Source organism: Pelobates fuscus, chromosome 2, assembly GCF_036172605.1.
Source record: "Pelobates fuscus isolate aPelFus1 chromosome 2, aPelFus1.pri, whole genome shotgun sequence".
NCBI classification, from domain to species: domain Eukaryota; kingdom Metazoa; phylum Chordata; class Amphibia; order Anura; family Pelobatidae; genus Pelobates; species Pelobates fuscus.
In genome coordinates this window covers 83,486,950-83,510,542 of record NC_086318.1, presented here as the reverse complement: position 1 = coordinate 83,510,542, position 23,593 = coordinate 83,486,950, and the positions used below count along the sequence as shown (strand labels likewise).

Sequence of the window (23,593 nt, the reverse complement as noted above, 5' to 3'; positions counted from 1 at the left end):
GAATGTACTGCCCCCCCTCCTTGGCCACAGATAAGAGGGATGGGGGAATAAACTAATTAATACATTCGTCCTCTACATTAGGTATAATACTTTTTCTAAAAGACATTTAGGCTAATGGGTTCCATAAATATTGAAGTCACTAGTTCATATACTTGGTTTGAGTTCAGATAAAGCACAACTCTTCAGATTTCATAATCTGTACCCCAGAAATGAATACAAATCTGTTCTGTAATTTCAGGTCATGATTAAATATCACTATATGTTACTGGAGTAAAACATAACATCCCAACAGTTTTTACCATCTCTGCTGAGTGTGGTGTGTAGAAAATGTCAAATTTGATAACAACTGAATTCGATGACATAAAATAGGTCTATATCCGGTTTATTTAAAAATGGACAGTATCATGAAATATATGGAAACACACAAAAAGGACCTCAGCAAATTTTAACATTTGATGTCTGTTGTCTAGAAGAACATGCCTTAATTAATGATTTTGCATATCTTATTAATCAGTGTCTATAATATGTAATTGCAATTAGCAAGTCACATTAAAAACACTAGCTAAGCAAGATTTATTAATGACGATGCTTGGGCGATTCTAGTTAGTATTGGACTGAGAATTAACATGTAACAATTCTTGATAAAAGATCTTTGGATACATTGCCGATGTCCATGAATTGCTGACTGCAAGGAATTACAGAGTCTTGTAATTGCTTCAGTGCAATAACTATGATTTATAATTTTTATAAAATCAAAACTATTCTGAACATTTTGTTGTTAATCCTTTCCACACTTAACCTGTAACACCGGATGGCAAGTGGACCAATCATTCTGTTGAAAATGATCATTACTGGTGGTATAAAAGCGGAGAAGGTTTTTGAATACAATTGAAAATGTGAAATTTTAATTAAAACAAATAAAAAATGTAACTTTATTTTAAACCTAGTATTTCTACAGCTAATAAATTACAGAGTTTCTTAATACTGCTAGATTGTTATTATGCTTATTTTTAACATGCCAACATTTATCAGAATCTGGGTATGTAAGCTAAATATATAATTAAAATTCCAAAGTGTTTCTGGACAAAGCTTTATACATGCTCCCACCCTATAAAACACTGCTGCAATTGTACAATCCCCTCAATAAAACTTGTATTAAAAACAAACAAAAACATTTTACTAAAATCTCAATCTTCCACTTTCCAGTATAGCGATCTTACCAGTTTCTTAAGTACAAGTACTAGACTTGTGCGCACATCTGTTTCAGTAACGATGAACAAATCAAATTCCTGTAATTTTTTTCCCGAAATAATTGATCCATCCAAGATTTAGATGTGGAGTCTTATGAGGTTCCACATGTAGATCTCAGATGGATTGATTCATTCGGACGTAGGTTAACAGGAATGATTCGGTCAACAAACACATTTGTGCTCAAGTCTACCAAGTTCTGATGTAGTGGCCAAGGGGTCATACATTACTTGTTGCACTTGTTGAATTAAATGATATTGTGTGTGTGTGACTTTGTATGTATGTATGTATGTGTATATATATATATATACACATACACACATCGTTCAGTTAGGCTAATGATCATTATAAAAAATCTATATTTTTTTTCTGGCTTTCTTGGCACAGAAACATTTATGACTCCAGCATTTTTTATTAAATTGTTGACCTGTCGATTAAAACTCAATGAAAAGACAAGTGTCACTGTCCATAATACACAGTCTTTAACAACGATAAATATCTGCTGAATTGTAGTAATTCATTCAAATGATTACATATGGTGATGCTAGTTTTATCAATGGAAAGGCCATATAATCCTCAGAATAGTCTCGTAGCGGTGGTAAAATATTGTCCTCTACAAGTCAAGTGAAGGATCGAGGGGCATGTCTTGTGATTCAGTTCACTAAGTTGCATAGTCTCTTAAAACATGCTTTGGGTAAGTATTCCCAGAAATGGAAAGATTGTGGGAGGTAGCATGGGTGGTAAGCTGGTCAAATATGGTACAAAACATTGTTTTTAATAAACAGATGTTTCCATAGTGTGCCATATAGATCTGCTCTCTGCTCTTTGTCATAGGAGATTTGTCATTCAGATCCCGATTAACCGCCCACCATTCCCTGTAGAGTTACTAAGATCTTCTTGTTTCTTCTCAGGATCTTGGCAATGTAGACAATTGATCTTAGTCACATGGACTAGTGATCTTTGGCCTTCCAGCTATTGTGGGCTTTCTGGCAGAGAATTGTCCACAATAGCTGAAGTTCCAGTGGCTAGTTAACACTGAAGGTAATATCACAGAGATAACATTTTGGAAAAACACAGATAGTTCTAGCAGTAAATATTGTATCAAAATACACAGAAAATATAAAGCATCCTTGTGAGAAGAACACAAGTGTCTGGTAACATTGAGATGGAGATACATATCTGAAAAGAGCGTTCTAGAGGTATTGACAGAATCCGAAGCAAAACTGTCTAGTAGCTTCTAAAGTGCATCGAAACTCATACTCAAAACGCACAGTTGGTGAAATGTAACAGATTCGTGCCTGATATTTCAGAAACAGTGCAGACCGATCAACATTGAGTGATGGGTTATTAGGAATCACTTTGCAAAGTTTATTCTCCATAGAATATGTGTTTAGTTTTTTGAAACGTAGATCAGAATTGTGAAACTTTCATAACAGAGCCTGCTTTTTAATGGTGTTTGTCGTGTGAGCTATTTATAAACGTGTCACCACCTAAAAATAACACATCAAGTAGCTAATCTGTTATTCCATTAACTTTTTTTTTTTAAAAAGGATACACAACCAGGGTCGGACCCTTTTGCTCTTTTCACGTCCACCCTATAAAAGCAATGTTCTTGTTTCACATGGACATGTCTTGCAAAGGCTTATTAGCAGATTCCTAAAAAATAACTGTAGCACCACAAAGCAGTAGAACGTACTGAAACACTATTAAGAAGGTTGCCACCAGTATCGGTGATGGAACTGCTTGTCCACTGCCAGAGCTTGCCACATTTTGCTGTTTACGTGATATCTTGGTTGGACTTGGGCCAGGAAGTCTGGAAGGTTTTGCTTCGCTGGAAACGTTAGGTTGCTTTGCATCTGAAACAGAGAAAACATGCATTGTGTCATTCAGGGATACAAAAGCAATCTGTAGAACCAAATACAAAAAAACAAAAAATTATCATAACAGTATTTTACATCACATTTCCATTGTGTACGTGCCGGAAATGAATCAGAAGGAAATACAATGTTGTCATAATATTAATACTTTTTGTTTGTGCATATATTATTTTGAGGCGCAAAGGCGATCAGTGTCTCTTCATTTCAGTCCTAAAACACACTTTATCAAGCACTGGCCTATGGCAGGACATAGCAAATATGCAACGTAGAATGAGAGCCCAAGTAAGTTCAAACAATGCTGTACAATGCATAAATAAGCTGTATACTAAATGTTACTAAATACGACAGTAGTGTTTATTCCCATGACAATGATCCCTTAAGGAAGGTTTAATTATGTGATCATGCATACATCTGTACACAGACATCTATCCTTGGGTGCACTTGCATATAATATATCATGTAATGTTTATGGTATAGTATAGTCACGTTATATGTTCTCATGATACAGCTGTACAATATGTACTTTAAGGTTACAATGAATAGAAGTCATGTTGGGTTTTAGGGATAGATTTTGTACTCAACAAAAGAAATCCTTCAGATTGCCATTAAAGATCATTAGGGACACATTTCAGAGAAGGCATCAGAGCGGTGACAGACAGCAATGTGAGCAATTCTATCACTGTCATCCTCCCAGGCAGACATTTCACAGCCTCATCTGTTCTGTTCTCCTGGGATGACTGGTCAGAACCTCCCCCACCCTTTCTCTGATTTATATCAATTTATCAGCTACATCCTGGACGCCGGCGAAATATTAATCCAAATGATTTTCTTTCTGCCTTCAAACCCTGATTTGTAATATCAGCACATGTTGTGAAGTTATAACATGTACAATATCCAAATCTGGCCTGAGTAATTTGATCTCCTGCCGCAACCACGTAAGGCAATGAATATCAAAAAGTACCAAACCGCCTACATAAAAGCAGGCCAGCGAAATTATAAACAAACAGCTCTGTAATTTATCAGCTCTAAAATATATTGCCCAACTGCGTGATTTCATTATATGTCCAGTTATATTTAAAGGGACACTATAGTCACCAGAACAACTACAGCTTAATGTAGTTGTTCTGGTGAGTAAAATCATTGCCTTCAGGCATTTTTTATGCCTGAACTGCCCCAGGAAGCTCCTCCAAGTGGCCACTGGAGGTGCTTCCTGGGGCAGTTCTGCACAGTATGTAGCACTGCTGCTCAGTGTCTCCACGCTCTGCATGAAAACGCAGAATTTTCTCTATGAGGAGATGCTGATTTTGCATCTTTTGCCCCGTCCCCATCCCGCCTCCTTAACGATTTCAGCCAATCCAATGCCGATTGGCTGAAATTGCATTGGATCGACATTCGATTTTAGCCAATCCAATGCTTTCCCTATGGGCAATTCTGATGAGGTCATCAATGAGGCAGATGGGGGTGGGGCCAGCATTGGTAGGCCCGCGTGGCGCTGGAAATAAGGTGAGTTTTTACCTTTTAGGGGGCAAATCCTAAATGGTGGATTAATCACTAAAGAGTCAGGAATACATGTTTGTGTTCCTGACCATATAGTGTTCCTTTAAACATTTGTACTACATTTGTACTACCGTGCCTTGTGAATCTATAATTTTGCCCCAGTTACATTAAACATTAAAGGGACACTATAGTCACTAACAGGCATAGGCAACCTTCGCCACTCCAGATGTTTTGGACTGCACCTCCCATGATGCTTTGCCAGCATTATGGGTGTAAAGCATTATGGGGGATGTAGTCCACAACATCTGGAGTGCCGAAGGTTGCCTACTCCTGCACTAGAACAACTTAATGAGTATATTCATCCCAGGCAGGCATTTTTACATAAACATTGTCCCCTAGGGACATCATTGTTTACATTGTCCCCTAGGGACATCTCCAGAGGCCACTCCTCAGTGGGCCACTGGAGGTGCTTCCTGGGTCAGTGCTGCACAGTTCTGCATGGAGATGCTGAACTTTCCCCATAGAGATGCATTGATTCACGACATCTCTATGAGAAGGTGCTGATTGGCCAAGCCGGCGACTGGCCCTGCCCCTTTGCTGATTTAAGCCAATCCAGAGGTTTCTCTGCTGGAGCCTTTTACACTCTGTAAAGGTGGCCTGTCGGTGGTTATAACCTTTACTTCTCTCCTGAATAAACTGTAGCTATTAGTAAAAATGAATGTTTTGGAATTTGTTGGCTCACATTTGTTTAGATATCTTCTCCTCCACCATCTGCAGTGCACTTGGCCAACTCACTAAAGAAAACTCTTTGTGGTCGCTACATGTTTAGATCATTACTGTGTTGTCATAGTTCAATATAATAAACATGAACAATCATAATGTTACCATGAGTCAGTTGTAGGAGAATATAAATACCCTGCTTTATCGTTCTAGGCCTCATTTGTCCCCTCCAGCAATTTAAGCTCTTTCTGTGGCTTTCTTATTTATTTCTAATTGTAAGAGAAAGTCTTAACATTTAAATTTTTTATTTTATTAACCCGTTCCATAGAGAAGGTGAGGCTTTTTAATAACTTCAGTGAAGTTCATAGCGTGAGAACCTCCAGCGTGGTTTAGACAACTAATAGTCGTCTAAGCACCCGGACATCCCTCTAGTGGCTGTCTGGTTGAGAGCCACTAGAGGTGGAGTTAACCCTGAGAGATAAGTATTGCAGTTTCTCAGAAACTGCAATAATTACCACTGTAGGGTTAAGGAACGTGGGACAACGCACCCAGACCACTTCAATAAGCTGAAGGGGTCTGGATGCCAACAGTGTCCCTTTAAATAATATTCCACAAATAAAATGTTAAACCATAGTTTCCCATAAAATGTAAAAAGTATTTAATCACCCCTCGGTCATATTAAGAACATCCATGAAAAGACTCGCAAGTCCAACAAAAAAAAAGTTGTGTAACTGTAGGCCCAGTCACGAGTATCATATTATCTACAATACATGATACAAAATAAAACATAAGACAATTTATTAATGTGCCTGCTCAAGGAAATTGTAAAGGCAGAGTTAAAACATCCCCCTTCTCTAGATAGCTCACAATTTGCATTATATAGTCTATATTGGAGTCCATTGGAATAGAATAGCGGGAGCTTGTACACAGATACAAAAGTATCACACATGTTTCAATGAGGGCAGAAAAGGAGGGGGGGAAACGTAACAACTCGTATGGACAAATATTTAAACCATTCTGCTGTTGCATTCATTAGCACTGTCATGAAAATACAAAGTCAAAGCACCATCATCAACCAATAATATAAAATAAGAAGTATCAAAGGCACATTTAAACCTTTACTCGTCTTAAAGGTACAGAAATCTCTAAAATATAAGACACCATTTACAACTGGAGAAAGACCCCTGTTACTGGGGTCTCTAAAGTATAGTCAGTAGACAAGAGAGAGAAAACCCGCAGAACTGATGCAAAAGTACTAATCATGCCTAATAACAGAAGGAGAGATCCCACTTCACATTCAGATGGAATGTTGTCTTAAGTGTAAAAATCAATCACATTTCTCTTTAAGACAACTACTCTATCAATACTCGTAAAACTAAAACCGGATACATTTCCTCCATGATGCTCAACAAACTCACAGGAGTTTTATTGTTATGACAATATGGTTAAGATGTTCCCTATTTTTTTCCTTGAGCTTTCTCTCAGACTTCCCATATACTGTACATTAAAGTCCATACAAGTAATTACATTTATTACAAATGTATTCTCACAGTTAATATGAAACTTGATATCATATTTCTGCCCTGTTACACATGACTTGAAAAAGTTATTTTTATTGGTAAAATTACTGTATTTACAAGCATATCATGGATGTTCTTAATATGGGATCATACAGTTTATTGTTTTATTTGTGTAACATCATGGTACCATGGCCTCGTATGTCCACCTGTCCCCTGTTGCAAACTGAATGAAGGGAAGAGGGGACCTATTCCTTAAATTAACCTGTAGGGTTATTCACTAAACATCAGATTTTGCCCGAATGGACATAATACAATGAAAATGCCAAATGCGGTCAGGATTCGATTGGTTCCACCGATTATGTAACATTGGTTCAGATGAGTTTGGAAATCTCTTATATCTGCATCCAAACCAATTCACAGCGATGGAATTAGAAATGTATCAATGAGCACTTGGCGGCCTAGGAATAACTCAATGCATCCAGCGGGATGAGCGTTCGCAAATGATCAGGTGAATTGATCATTTGAAGAACTGCTTGCTTTCTTGCAGCACTAGTAGTCAGCTGGTAAATAGTTAAATAACCCTCAGTGGTGCAAGGGTTAATAATGTGGTGGCTGGCCAGTGCTAACCAGCCACAACATATACAAACTAAAAGAATAATAATAAAAATTCTACGGGGGTCAATAAGACCCCCATATTACTATAATGGAGATAATGTGTCTCCATATGACCCAACAAAATTTTATTTTAAAAATGCAGCAACAAACATTATTCCAACTTCACCCATGGAGGGCTAACCACAAAATTAGCGTTCCTTGGGGAAAGCCCTTTTATAGGCTTTTCCACGCTATGACAGCTACTGCAAAGCTAATAAGCCAACCAATTAGAGTGCTCTGACTGCCAAGTCTCGAGATAGTGCCACCAAGTCTTATTTAACTATTTGCAACCAGCTGTATTTTCAGTTTGAGCCAAATTTCATCCATGCAAATATCTTAACGAACCAACAACACACAGAAAATGCCCCAATCAATATATATTCTGACTGGAATTAGCTTAAGAAGATAGAAAGATAGAGAAGACACAATCGTGACTGAGATCAAGGAGGTCAAAACTATTTACTGAAACTAATTCCAGTCGGATTTTGGTTGACCGAATAGAATGGTATTTTGAAATACCATTTTGGCTCACATTCCATCATCATTCTGATTTTTTTTAAATGTTCGATTACTTTTAAACATTTGGTTACAATTGTTTAGCTTTCGTTCAAGCTGACCCTTGATGAATTTATTTATTTAATTTAAACATGTCCATAACCATCAATTATCTTTTTTTGAGGCGGCACATGGATGATCAGCTTCTAAATTGACTTTTTTTTTTGTTTCATGATTCCGTCATATGGCGATTCAGGGCTATGGAATTTGGACAACCTACCTGATTGCCCAAAAATGAAATGTGTCTTCATTCGGCTGAAACCAAATGCACAACACTACTCCATACTATACATTTAATGCCTAGGAAAAACACGATTTATTTGGTACATTTTACTAAGTCATGCCTCCCACTAATCTGGATTCAGGCAGTGCTGAGACATTTTTGGAGCCCTGCCCTGCTCTGCAGTTATTTATTATTATTGGAATTTATATAGCACCAATGTATTCCACAGAGCTTTCCAATATTATAAAAGAGAATTTAACAACAAATTAGACAAACCTTTAAAAAAAATTCACAGGAACGATAGGTTGATGAGAATCCTGCTTGAACAAGCTTGCAATCTAGAGGAGGTGAGGTATAAAATGACAAGAGGAAGAGCAGAGTGGGCATAGCAACCAACTGACGGGTGGGAAGGTAAACCTAGCTTGACAAAGACCCTGTATTTGGGTTGAAACATTGCCGAGCTCACTTATGGATGAATAAATCTTCTTTAAGAAAACATTGGTGTTGCGAATATGTTATTTATTAACAGACGCAAACAGACACAAGAGGTGAAGAAGGCCCTGATCAAACAAGCTTACCATCTATGAAGAATGGATAAAGACACACAAAAGAAATAACAGCATATCAAATAGGACGAGGGATTGATGAATAAGATGCCTATGTGGAAATAAGCTAGTATGTGTTACCGGACTGACGGGAGAGAAAAATAAGCCTGGCAGCAGCATGAGTTAATTAAATATCCTACATTCAAATACATTTATGCTCATCAATTGTACTTGCTCACTTCACTCAATTTAAAAATGAATCAATCAAGTGTATACATACATATAATACAGGCTATGACTGGGGCAAGGAATAGGAAAAGAGTTGGCGTACCCCTTACCAAATGGTGCAAAGCAGCAAGTATAAACCTGTAAGAGTGGAGCGGAATCTACAAGAAGTTTGCAAGTATGAAAGGTCTGGAAAAGCCTGTGCACCGATTAAAAGAGACAGCTTTCCTACATGAGGTAGGATATTGTGTATAACAAATCTACAATTGACACCAAGACAGAGCAGGACTGGCTTCATGACTGAGTGGACTGTAAATGTCTGTAGCAAGCAATGAGTTGGCAGGTGGGTAGATACCCCAATCTTAGGAGATTACTGCAAAGCAGATCCCCCAGCCCCAGTGGTAGGAAGTGGTATGAAGGCAGAATTCCCACCTTGTTTTCGTAATTTTCCCCTATGACCAGACCCAGAAAGCTGGAGGATTTGGCTGGCTGCAACCTTGCAGTGATCAGAACAAGGCAGTAAAGTGGTAGACACCGAAATCCTTTGTACAATCCAAATATCCTACATCAGACATCTATCATATTCTGTGACTCTCTTTCTTTAGAAGCCTCACCAATGTTTGATGTATGAATGTCATACCTAGGCACATGAATAAAACTCACAGTAATGTGTGTCTACAAGTTTACCACAGAGTAAAAACAATAAAACTCATAGTAATGGGAAGTGTGTATGAGAGATGTGCAGAGATTCATAAAAATAAAACACATTTATTTGTGTGGGGGGGGGGCGGGTGTATCACAGAGCTCCACATCAATAAATCATGTTCAATTTGCCTGAATATGTCATAGAGCTCCTTAGCTTAGCACTCTAATGCAAGTCAGGTGGGTGTGTCTATATCAAAGAGCCCAACATCAATAAATCATATAGCATTGAGTGGTCTGGATAAACGTACTACACAGATCCACAGCAAGAGTAATTTCTGGTGTGTGTGAATGATAATAGACAGCAGCCTGAAGGGAAAATATTTAGGAATTCGTTTGTGAAATAAATTGTTTTTCTGAATTATTTAATCAATTACTTATACAGCACTAAGTAGGTCATTAAATGGATACTCCAATCAAAATCAGTGTTTTTATGGAGTAATCTTCACTGGCACAGGCACCCAACTTACTTAGAACCTGCACTATTGCCAAGTTCTTCTTGCAGTCCAATCCTACTTCTGTGATGTAATTTCCCCTTGCTGCAGGGGGAGCGATGTCAGGGAGGCTGGGCTGCGTGGAAGGGGGAGGTGTACCACCATGGGTTGTCTGTCAGCAGCATGGTTTGCGTGCTGACGACCGACATCTTTTATGCACACACATGTAACCTTAGCAACCGGGAACTCTTCTTCCTCACTGCTAATGGCGCTGCAGGTGGACTTAAACCTATGGCAGCAAAATACAGACTCCAAGCACCAGGACTGCTTCAAAACACTAAGCTGGTCATGATGCTTGCAGTAACCCTTTAATGTCAACTAAGAATTCCCATAAGAGATGGTCCCCAGCTGCACCTCGAGGACTCAAGAACACAAATGACCATTTCTGACAAATTGAAATGATGGGCAGCATGCAATTTTATTTCTATTCCCACACAGAAATCAGCAGCTATGAGGCCTAATGAGTACATTTACAAATTATGGTACAAACAAAGGTATCTTCAAGTTAGAGCTGCAAGTACATCTGTATACATCAATTATACATCATTTATACATCAATTATGAAACCCTGGCTTGGAAACTCTCCTCCACCCGCCACACATGAACTTCATTAGGAGGACATTTTATCTTAGTAAAGTGAATGTTAAAACGACAAGGAAAAAAAGACTGCAGGTCAGTGAAATCTTAATAATTGTCTACTAATTATGCCCCCCAAGTATAATTAGTCAATGTATCACAATGGTTTGACTTCTCACCTGGGGTCCACCAGGTGCTGCTTCCCTCCTCCACCACAGCCTTGAGGAAGTCAGAAGTTCCAGCTTAGGAGTTTCTGTTAGAATCAGCTGATCGATCTTAGTGATAAAACTAAACCCTGAGTTGCTGGGATTAGCTCAGACAGAGAGCTTCGGGCTCTCTAAAGGCCGTAGTCTAGGCACTGAGTATGCTGTAGTGGTTATGATGCTTTGAGTTTTCCTTTCATGTCTCAGCTGCAGAGATTTTATTTTCCTACTTTTTCAAAGATGACAGCCATTCTGGTTGGGCAGAGAACTCCACCCGATGTAAACCACAAGCTGCATTCTTATATTTGTGGTTGATGCTCATTCTCTCATGTTTTTTTGATTATCATGATGACTGCCTGACAAGGGCGAGTTATGTTATTATCAGGTTTAACAACTGTGTCTGTTCCCACACTAACAGAAATTATGAAAAAGTTCCAGAAATATGCTTAACTGTTTGAAGAATATTGAAGCACATTCAGCTCTATAAGCTCTATAAGAATCCTAGATCGAATGTCGATTTGATTTGGTGATTGGTAGAATCAAAAGCCCATTCTCTGGTCTTTTTGTTGGACCTGGAGTAGGCGTTTGATAGAGTAAAGTGGTCATATCTCTTGAATTACTTGGGACTCCCAGAACAAACTGTCATGGCTGTTAAAGCCTCGTACTCTGACGCAAGTACCCAAACTATAATCACGGAAACTAGAGCCATGCCCCTCACACTGAACAACTGCGCCAGAGAGGGGTGCCCCTGGTCACTCTTGTCATTCACAATAGTGATCACACTCTTATTACTAAAATCAGGACCCATCCAGGCATTGACGGAGCTTAACATATTTGGAAATACATTTACATATCAGTGTATACAGACAGCATTTCCCTTACCATGACCAACATTACCGCCTCATTGCAAATATTTGGATTAGTCTTTTGGTAAGCTATGAAGATACAAGGTAAATTTGGCAACATCAGTAGCAATGCCCCTGAATATGGCAACACGACATTCATGGAATTGACCCATGTGATTAGGACACTAAGGGGGATGTCATCAGTGACACGAGGAGAGGGTAAAAAGGTGGGCCTGATCCACTGCAGGAAACTGTCTGGTTGCCCCCCAACCTACAGGTCCTTGCAAATGGTTCAAGTAATGTTGTCACCAGATGCGGGACACTACGGAAAAAATTTGTAAAAGTGGGACAGGACCAATGGACTCAGATCTGTTGGGGGGGAGGGGTCTGCTATCATATGTGCTAGATAAGAAGCAATGTTGAGTAAACTTTGGCACAGCCAATGGTGTGGTTAAGCACCATGGAAAATGTCTACAACTGAGGCTTAGGAAAGGTTAGCGAGAAATAAGAGTGTCTCTCACGCAATGCTGTTCATTCACAATTTATTTCCAGCTTATACTGCTCCCATTGACCCTACTGAAATTAATGCTTTCCCGAAGTCACCCATAAAGGGGTACCTGGAGTGGAGTGCTCAACCCAAAATCTGAAATCTGGTCTGGATTTCATATATACACAGAAAAAAGGAAATTGGAGGCACATCCAGAACATGCATTTCTCAGCATTGGTATTGCTATCAACACCACAAGATATAGAAAATACAGTTTTAAATCTTACAATGTTACTTAAAATCCACTATCTTAGCACACAAATATGGGGGTTCAGTTACACAATATATTGTGTTAAGCCTACCACTATGTCATGGTACTCCAATATTGGGGGTCCTGCACTAACATAAACCTGGGGTTGCATGGGCTATGACCAGTTCTAATAGCCTTAGTGGGGAGGTTTTACCAATAGGCAAAGTCAAACACAGTTGCTGAATATTTTATAAGTTAATGTAACGGACCGTTTCAGCATACAAGGGGAAAAATGCGTTTAGGCGATAATCCCCTTTTCCATAGACAGGCACAGCTACTGCAGAACATCAGAACTCACGAGCTGGATACGAAATAACACTCCGAACTGGAACAGCTGAACAAGAAAAGCATACAATCGGCTTACACTCTTGGCAGTCAGCTTACAATCCAATCCCCCCCAAGAACGAGACGACACTTCATTTTGAGGGTTAAGCAGGAACTCAAGACTGGGACACCCAGTCTGGCTTTTATTACCAACAAGTACATACAGGACACTCCCAGGGGGAGGATGAAATTAACCAATCACATGGATGTACCTCCCACACATTTCCTCCCCTTAGATTAACACTTAACACAATTATACCGTACACCTTTTTCCCCAATTCCTGGATGTACCCCAAATACATATGCTACACCTCCAAAACAGGTATCCCCTGATAGCCCTTATTCAGGGGGACAACATATGCAAGAATCAGCCCATTCGGATAAATGGTTCAGGAGTTATGGAACTTTAAAGTATTGACCGACCGCATGGGTAAAGTATCCGAAAACAGTTCCATGCATTTTGGCCCTGCGGTCGGTCACAAACAAGGGAATGAAAACAGACGAATTGCCTGTGTTATAGAGCCTGGAGAGGGTTTGAATGAATTCCCTTGTTTGTGGGGTTCTTTCTACCGAACGGGGGGTCATTCGGTAGTTTCCATACGAACTTCTGGAAGTATGGAGGTCTCAGCGGTGTTTGCCTAGTCAAGTGTCCGATTTCAGTTCCAGACACTCGACGGCAAAACACCGCTGTTCGGTAGTTAAAGATGGCCGCCGCCACGTGTTGGTTTCCTGAATGGCGGCCACCCAGAGGACACAGAACACATTACATGATTGCCAATTACCCGTTTGCAACATTGTTGCAAACGGTAATTGGAGGCACACTTAATCCTGGGTGGTCTGGTTGTTCGGTAGTTTCCTCAATACAATGAATGGAGTGATTCTACCGAACAATCAGATGAAGGCTGCATATATATATATAACCCAGGTTAACTGCATACAACAATACATACATGACATTTAAAGTATTAAAGGCAGGATTACTGTACTACGTTCCACAGTCTTAAAGGTACAGTAGTCCCAAAAGTTCCAATATGTCCATCGCTGCTTTTAAAGGGCCAGCAGCAGCAATACAAATTATTACCTGCCCAAATATAGTTTCTAAAGTGCAACACGTCCAGGGGCCATAGTCAGCGGGCAGGAGGCCAGCAGCCAGGCCTCTCCAGTTCACAGTGGCGAAGCTGGTTTCGCCACATTTCTCCCCTTTGCCAATTAGACTAACAGGGTACCTGACTTTCTGCCGGTCAGTGCCCTGGTTAGTCCAGCAACCCACCCACAAAACAGAAATAACCGAGCAGCCCACCCACACTAACCGGTTACTACATCTGGGTGAGGAAGGATTTTGTCCAAGTTCTGGTGTTTCACCACTGCTGGGTGGGAGACGGGTAGGCTGCCTTGGTGGGTTGCTGAGGGGGCAGAGACCAGCGGTACTCTGTCCTGTTGCCAGCACTACCACGGGAGTAGTCTGGTGGGCGTCTGGTTGCTGGAGACTGGCTGTCTCCCCTTTAGGTGCACAGCTCGACTGCTGGAGGGGGAGACCGACTGTCTCCCCTTTGGATCCATCACACTGAGGCTGGGGAACAGGACCGACCGTCCCTATCCCTTGTGCTGTAAGTGCAGAGACTACGGTCCCATCTGCACAGTTGTGGGGCTTAACATCTCCCCTTGGTGGGTTAGGTTGCCGTGGGAGAGAGGGTGTAACAAGTTCCTCTCTCTGGATGGCAAACTGCCGCTGGGGAGAAAGGATGGCACCTTCTGCTCCCTGGGGTACACACTGCCGCTGGGGAGGAAGGATTGCACCTTCTGCTCCCTGAGACACACCCTGCCGCTGGGGAGGGAGGACACGGCTCTCCTCTCCCTTTACTTCACACTGCCTTCCAGGCACATCACTTTGCTGCTGGGGGGCAGGAACAACAACCTCTGCCCCCTGTAACTCAGCCTGCCGCTGGGGAGGAAGGACGACACCTTCATCTCCCTGGGGTGTACGCTGCCACTGGGGAGGAAGGACGACACCTTCATCTCCCTGGGGTGTACGCTGCCACTGGGGAGGAAGGACGACACCTTCATCTCCCTGGGGTACACACTGCCGCTGGGGAGGGAGGACGCTGCTCTCCTCTCCCTTCACTTCACACTGCCCTCCCGGCACATCACTTTGCTGCTGGGGGGCAGGAACAACAACCTCTGCCCCCTGTAACTCAGCCTGCCGCTGGGGAGGATGGACGACACCATCAGCTCCCGGAGACACACACTGCCGCTGGGGAGGGAGGACGCTGCTCTCCTCTCCCTTTACTTCACACTGCCTTCCTGGCACATCACTTTTCTGCTGGGGGGCAGGAACAACAACCTCTGCCCCCTGTAACTCAGCCTGCCGCTGGGGAGGAAGGACGACACCTTCATCTCCCTGGGACACACACTGCCGCTGGGGAGGAAGGACGGCACCTTCAGCTCCCTGAGATACAATCTGCCGCTGGGGAGGAAGGACGACACCTTTAGCTCCCTGGGACTTACTCTGCCGCTGGGGATCTGGGCCGACTGCCCAGCATCCCTGTAGGGCCGGTAGAGAGACCTCGGTCCCATCTCCACCTGCCTGTTGTGGTTCCTCATAGGACCAATCTATGAGGACCCCTACTTCGGGTTCTTCCTGCCGCCTCGGGGGGGGGCGGCTAACCTCCTCGGATGCAGCCTCTACTCTGCTGCTGTACCACTCTTCCTGCTCATCATACTCTTCATCCATCTTTGAGTTTTGCTCAGCCATGACCTGGTTCCAGATCCCCTGGAATGTGTCCATGGATATATAACCCCCATACTGGGCCACTTGCTGCCTCACCTTGGCCATAAAATCATCTTCAGCGTCAGAGCCTTCCATACTTGTCTGCTCCAAGTCGCTGGATACCTCTGCTGCCAGGGGCGCTGCACGAATGCTAACGTTGCCCTCAATTTGTAACTCCAAGGAATTGGTGTTCTGTAGCTGTCCTTCTGGCTGTGGGAACGATCCCGCCGCTTGCCACCAATTGTAACGGACCGTTTCAGCATACAAGGGGAAAAATGCGTTTAGGCGATAATCCCCTTTTCCATAGACAGGCACAGCTACTGCAGAACATCAGAACTCACGAGCTGGATACGAAATAACACTCCGAACTGGAACAGCTGAACAAGAAAAGCATACAATCGGCTTACACTCTTGGCAGTCAGCTTACAATCCAATCCCCCCCAAGAACGAGACGACACTTCATTTTGAGGGTTAAGCAGGAACTCAAGACTGGGACACCCAGTCTGGCTTTTATTACCAACAAGTACATACAGGACACTCCCAGGGGGAGGATGAAATTAACCAATCACATGGATGTACCTCCCACACATTTCCTCCCCTTAGATTAACACTTAACACAATTATACCGTACACCTTTTTCCCCAATTCCTGGATGTACCCCAAATACATATGCTACACCTCCAAAACAGGTATCCCCTGATAGCCCTTATTCAGGGGGACAACATATGCAAGAATCAGCCCATTCGGATAAATGGTTCAGGAGTTATGGAACTTTAAAGTATTGACCGACCGCATGGGTAAAGTATCCGAAAACAGTTCCATGCATTTTGGCCCTGCGGTCGGTCACAAACAAGGGAATGAAAACAGACGAATTGCCTGTGTTATAGAGCCTGGAGAGGGTTTGAATGAATTCCCTTGTTTGTGGGGTTCTTTCTACCGAACGGGGGGTCATTCGGTAGTTTCCATACGAACTTCTGGAAGTATGGAGGTCTCAGCGGTGTTTGCCTAGTCAAGTGTCCGATTTCAGTTCCAGACACTCGACGGCAAAACACCGCTGTTCGGTAGTTAAAGATGGCCGCCGCCACGTGTTGGTTTCCTGAATGGCGGCCACCCAGAGGACACAGAACACATTACATGATTGCCAATTACCCGTTTGCAACATTGTTGCAAACGGTAATTGGAGGCACACTTAATCCTGGGTGGTCTGGTTGTTCGGTAGTTTCCTCAATACAATGAATGGAGTGATTCTACCGAACAATCAGATGAAGGCTGCATATATATATATAACCCAGGTTAACTGCATACAACAATACATACATGACATTTAAAGTATTAAAGGCAGGATTACTGTACTACGTTCCACAGTCTTAAAGGTACAGTAGTCCCAAAAGTTCCAATATGTCCATCGCTGCTTTTAAAGGGCCAGCAGCAGCAATACAAATTATTACCTGCCCAAATATAGTTTCTAAAGTGCAACACGTCCAGGGGCCATAGTCAGCGGGCAGGAGGCCAGCAGCCAGGCCTCTCCAGTTCACAGTGGCGAAGCTGGTTTCGCCACAGTTAAGTAATATTTGATACGTTCTACCCCTCCCCATATCTAATAGGGAACTGAAAAAGTCACTCCACCTTCAAAATCTTTTTACAGTTTTTAGATGAGGCTTGGCACATTATAAATTGGGTGTGCAGGCAGGTTCAGACATATATTTGGAAATCCAAAATTTCCCAGTCTTGCGGCAGATAATTTATATTCTACTGATACACATATGTATTTTGAGGTGAACAAAAAAAAAAACTTTCAAAGATTATGGCATTTCATAATTTCAGTATGTAGGCAGGATAATTCTTGTTTTGGGTTCAAATCCACCTTTCCCTTTTTTTTTCCCAATGTACATGTAGGAGCACCACATTTGTTCTAAATTACTTTTTTGGTAGCATAAATGTTTAACTAGTTCGTTTTATCTTTCTCCGTTACTTAAAGGAATACTATAGTGCCAAGAATACTAAGATGTATTACTAGCACTGTAGCTCTCTCTGTCTCCTCTTTCCCTTGTGCCGCCTCTGCAGCAGTAAATAAAGGGTTAAAAACGGTGTTGGGTCACGACTCTGCCTCCTATGACATCACTGGATGATGGGCGCTAAAGCGAATGCTGAGTCATTGTGTGTGTCTTGCTGTCAGTGTGTGTATGTCTGTCAGTGTGTATGTGAGTGATTGTGTATGTATGTCTGTCAGTGTGTATCTGAGTAATTGTGTGTGTCTGGCTGTCAGTGTGTGTCTGTGAGTGAATGTGTGTGTGGGTCAGTGAGTGTATGTGTCGATCAGTGAGTCCGTGCATCTGTCAGTGTGTGTGCGTCTTTCAGTGTCCAAGTTATAGTGTGTGTGTATGTCATTGTTTGTCAGTGTATATGAGAGTGTGTGTCTGTCAATGAGTGTATGCGTCTGTCAGTGAGTGTGGGTCTGTCAGTAAGAGAGCGTCTGTCAAAGTGCGGCCTTCACAGGAAGGGGTGGGAAAAAAATTAAATGGGGGGGGGGAGGGTGGGGTGCCCGAGCACCGTCCTGCCTAGGGCAGCCCAAATCCTAAATACAACACTGGCTGTGTGTGGGGTAGTGTGTGTAAGGGGGGCAGTGTGTGTATTGGGGCAGTGTGTGTAAGGGGGGAAGTTTGTGCATTGGGGCTGTGTATGTAAGGGGGGGGGCAATGTGTGTATTAGCAGCTGTGTGTGTAGGGGGGAAGTGTGTGTATAGGGGGCTGTGTGTGTAAGCAGGGGCAGTGTGTGTATTGGGAGCTGTGTGTGTAGGGGAGGGGCAGTGTGTGTATTGGAGGTTGTGTGTGTAAGGGGGCAGTGTGTATTGGAGGCTGTGTGTGTAAGGGGGGTAGTCTATGTATTGGGGCTGTGTGTTTGTGTGTGGTGCAGTGTGTAAGTGGTTAAAGTTTGTGTGAGGGGGTAGAGGGGCAGATTAAATATAATATATGTTTTGTAAGTAAAAAATAAATAAATAAATATAGTTAATGTCAATTTTTGTGTAATTTGGGATTACTAGTACTAAGATTAGGCTACCAGACATATCCATAAGACCGATGTCTTCTTTGTTTATTTCTTAGACTTGAGAATGTACAACAAGGCACAGGTCTTTTATTTGCTGGTTTTGGTAGGCCACCTTCTCTGTTCTAGACAACTGAATTTGACCCATGGCTTCATGTGTGCTGTGTTTGGGTAATTATTCACAGTAGAGAAATACTATACGTTGTGTGCTGTGACCATATTAATAAAGAAAGTAAAAAGAATTTACACCAACTGATAGATCTATTTCTTTAAAATCTTCCCTTTCACTATGGATTTTGGCTAAACGTTGGACTGGGGATGTGCGCATGGTAAGTGTGCAGATGGAGGAGAACGTGTTTTTGGTCAGGATGAAGCTAATACCCCAGGAGTTTAATATTCTTCTTAATGTACTCCAACCATGAAGAGGGGAACCGATCTGCATGAAAGGTTTACTATGCAACGCACATGTTTAGTGCCTGGAACAAAAACCATATCCATGCGCAGAGTAGCAGGGAATAATGAGGACTTAGATGGGAGGGTAAAGCTTAAATATCAGATTGTCATATATATTCTTAATTTAATTAATTTAATTGAAATAATAATAATAACAAAGTATTTAACCAGAAAAGGTACATTCAGATTACTCTGGTTTTCAAGTACGTCCTGGGGATGTTACCTTAGCCCAACATCCAGTGGTTGTTACTATATTTATTTCAATTGAATTAACTGAATACATTAGAACTGTGCAAAAAATAAAAGAGCCACGGTATCTTTTAGCTTGAGCTTTTGCTTTTAATTTTTATAAAACATGCGTACTATTTGCACCGTTTTCTTGTAAACTGGGTCTATTGAGTGTGCTATTTTAATATGCTTATAAATTCATTTTCCTTAATGCGTGTTTTGTTTTTCATTACTGTGCATATGTTACAAGTATAGGCCTTCATTTTGAAAGCTCGGTCAGAATGTTAACTGGTTTCCCATGTGCAGTTCACTATGTATAACTTGACTGTTGGCTGACTTCAGATATCCATAGCTTATAAATAGGGTGAAAAACAAACAAACAAAGCAGACAGAATTAAGAAAATATTTTTTCATGCAAAAAAAAAAATATATATATATTTTTTAAATGACAGATCTATTTTGGGGTTAAGTATTTTAATCTTCTCAAAACAAATGGAGTAATCCACAATCATAATCAACATAGTTAAAGGGCTTTAGGAGATAGCACTATTTGATTATATAGAAGCCCAATGTCTTTTTATTAGGCATTCTGTCTGTCACTGTCAGCCTATAATTGCCTTTTGTTCTGCAAATATTCAGTGTGCATCACCTTCTCTTCACACCAATGTCTGCATTCAGCCAACCAGAACTGCGGCTCTATCACCGCTGACAGTTATTGGCATGGGCTTTGATTGTACTCTGTACTCTTGCGAATATTTAGAGAGAAAATACTAATCATCAAACAGCCATCTCATACAAAAAAAAAAAAAAAAATTGCCCTGGGAGCAGATCTTGTATAAAACAGACATACAATGTTCTGATAGTATACAATGTAAAATGTTCATGATATCTTGGAACATCTGCAGACATACAGAAGTTCGGTGACAGAGTTCAACCTTAGAATGACACGGGATGTTTCAATTCAGAAGAGACACTTTGGAATTGTGTGTTTACTCCATCAAATTTAGGAATTGCCAGACCTTCTTGAGCTTATCCTGTCTATATAAAGTATATATAAAATATATGTGCACTCTGGGAACATCCAACAGTGGACTATATAGCTGCATTAAATCTACATTTTATTTCCACCTCAGATCTTTGACCTGCCACCGTGACTGGCCTTCCAACCATTCCAAGTTTTCTCCAGGTTTCTTCAATTCCGTATGTCCCCCCCTATTATTGTTAAGTCCTGCTCCAGATCTCTTTATACACATTTATTCAACCTATTTCTCTCTTTGGCACACATTAGCTGTGACATAATTTTAAAACACAGTGTCCATTCCTGCCAGTTGTTAAGCGCTTTCACACTTTTGAACGCCTTCCTTTTTTTTTTCCTTATGTTTTTTTTTTGGTGCTGGACATAATGTGAGTATCTAAATGGAGTTTGGATGTAATGTAGGTGCTGAAGGTGTTGTGCATGTGATGCGCTTGCAAAGATGGTGCTTTGTTTGTTTGTTTTTCACCCTATTTATAAGCTATGGATATCTGAAGTCAGCCAACAGTCAAGTTATACATCGTGAACTGCACATGGGAAACCAGTTATTAGCAGTTGTGTGTTAGGTGGATTACTATATGTAATATGGGGGCATATATGATGTGGGTGTAACACTATATGCATATAATATATGTGGCCTCATGTAATGTGGGTGAAAATCTATGTAATGGTATTAAATGTAACATTGCTGCTGGGTTTGATGCAGGTTGTTGGGTGTAGCATTGTTTTTGAACCCTACATGATAGTATGTAAGTGCTGGATGCTCTATAGGAGCTAGGTGTCATGGTGTATACAACATTCAACATGGCAGGCTGTAATGTGTGTGATGGGTAACATTGTGGATGCCATGTGACTGTTATCAGACTCGAAAGGTACTAAGTAACCACTATAGAAGTTGAAGTTCACGGCATCGGGAATGCCAATGATTTCCAGTTCAGCTCACGTCTGGAAATATAATTTCCAATGGATTATAACAATTATTGTTCTAAGTGCTTGCTAAGCTTGGTAGGAAGTTAGGTTCACAGTAAATGGAAGGGGCAGAGAGGGGGTGCTTGCCAGCATTTCTGCTTTTACAGCACTCTATAAGGTAATCACCCCACCTCCTCCATGTAACCATGCATACCAGCCAACATTGCCAGCCCACCATCAAAGATGGAAGTGGGGTAGCAGACAAGGGGACAGGATACCTAAAGGGCCACCCATGAAAGGGGAAGGTCTGCCCACAAAGTGAGTGGTCAGTATGCCTGACAGTCCTCATCCATGGCAGACCATGCATGGAGCGCTGCTGTCCCCTCTGGCATCCTCAAATCTACCCAGCAGATTCAACTGATTGGTAAATTTGAGAATGCTGGACAGATCACCAGGACCCATTTTTGCTTGGACAGGACCCCAAAATGCAGGACTGTCCGTGCAAAATCGTGACCATTTTTGCCAATGACCATGCTGCCTCGTATAGCCATGACAATGGCAAAGAGATGTGGGGCCTCAAAAGAAAAATACCAGAATGCACAGTCTCCATAAGCAGGTGGTAATGTCTGCAGCAGATCTAACAGAATGGGATGATAACGATCTCTGTATATTACAAGGAAGACCCATAAAGATGAACTCCATTCAATGATACACAGCTTAGTAATTAGTTGATGCCACAACACACTTTAGTATATTTAGTATATTTAGTATAGTTAATATATTTTTTTTTAATCCTGGTTTGAGAGCTGTGATCACACATTATCTATTTATCATATGTATATTAATAACCATATAAATTCATTATAAGCTGCTATAGAACGCATGCAATCTTTTGGGGAATGATTTCTCCGATAATTGACAGGTATTACATCGGTTCATTCTGTTCTTGATTAGTTGTATATGTGGCATATCTCAGTGGGTAATTCCTTGGTGAGTATATATTTTTTGTGTTGCCAAGTTTGTTGCACATTTTCTGTCTATCCAGCGACTGTAGTAGAAGAATGAGTCACCCTTTGGATCTCTATCAAAATCAAAGCTGTCCAACTGGCAAGTGACAGACTGCATGCAGTATAATAGGATAGCGGGTAACTCCCTGGCCTTTTGTCAAAAGTTATACTATTCAGACCACCAGCATATTGACCTACAACAGACAAAAAACTCACCACCCAAGATGCTGGATGGCGTTTGATTTAATTTTGAATCAAATTTTCCAGCAGAAATTATAGTAAAAAATCCTTGGCACTAGAAAGTAATTTTGATTTGGATTTATAATGTGCTGACAATACCTCCCTGAGAATACCTTAATATTAAACGGATACTATAGGCACCCGGACCACATCATCTCAATGAAGTGGTCTGGGAGCAGTGTCCCTGTTCCCTTAACCCTGCAATGTAACATATTGTAGTTTCAGGGAAACGGCAATGTTTACATTGCAGTACTAAGACTGCCTCTAGTGGCTGTCTACCAGATAGCCACTAGAATTGCTTCCTGCTATTTCTCCGTCAAACAATGCTAGACATCTTCAAATCCTCCATAGGAAAGCATTGCTTCAATGCTTTCCTACGTGGAAGGCCTAACGCATTCGCGGCGACGGAGCAGGTGCCAAGGGACTTCGCCACTGGAATAAGGTGAGTGTTTCTAAAGGGTTTTTAACCCTTTAATTGCCATGGAGCGGTGCAAGGGAGGGGGACAGAAGGACTCTATAGTCTTTGCAATACAGACTTGTATTTGCAACACTATAGTGTTCTTTTCATATAATCCTTTGTGTTAGGTGCAACACATTTTGTCAGGTGCTCTGCTCTGACAACCCCAGGTCGATGCAGTAGAAGTTTAGATGTAGGAGCCCTTTAAAGCCCCTGTATAGATTGGTCCATCTGAGTAGATTAGGACTGTATGAATGCTACATAGATTAGTATTATTGATGGACACAGAACCTCCAAGAGCTATCTTAAAGTCAATGGTAATGACAATACTAGGCACATAATGAAATCTACAAGGCAACATCCAGAGTAGAAGTTTGATTTTTTTTCTAGCGGAAAACTTACCAAGGAAAGTATGCGCCATGATCTAAAATAATATGTATTGATGGAACTAA

At 41.3% G+C, this 23,593-nt stretch overlaps 1 protein-coding gene across 2 annotated transcripts in view; it reads right to left on the bottom strand.

Annotated features, from left to right (window-relative positions):
* Window positions 1-366: 366 nt before the first annotated feature.
* Window positions 367-23,593, bottom strand: part of LOC134586651 (glypican-5-like) — a 300,389-nt gene continuing 277,162 nt past the window's right edge. For both annotated transcript variants that reach the window (XM_063442343.1, XM_063442344.1), the window contains one exon: window positions 367-3,104. In XM_063442343.1, coding sequence (XP_063298413.1) covers window positions 2,905-3,104 — 200 coding nt within the window. In that variant the 3' untranslated portion in view covers window positions 367-2,904. The remainder of the gene's footprint in view (window positions 3,105-23,593) is intronic.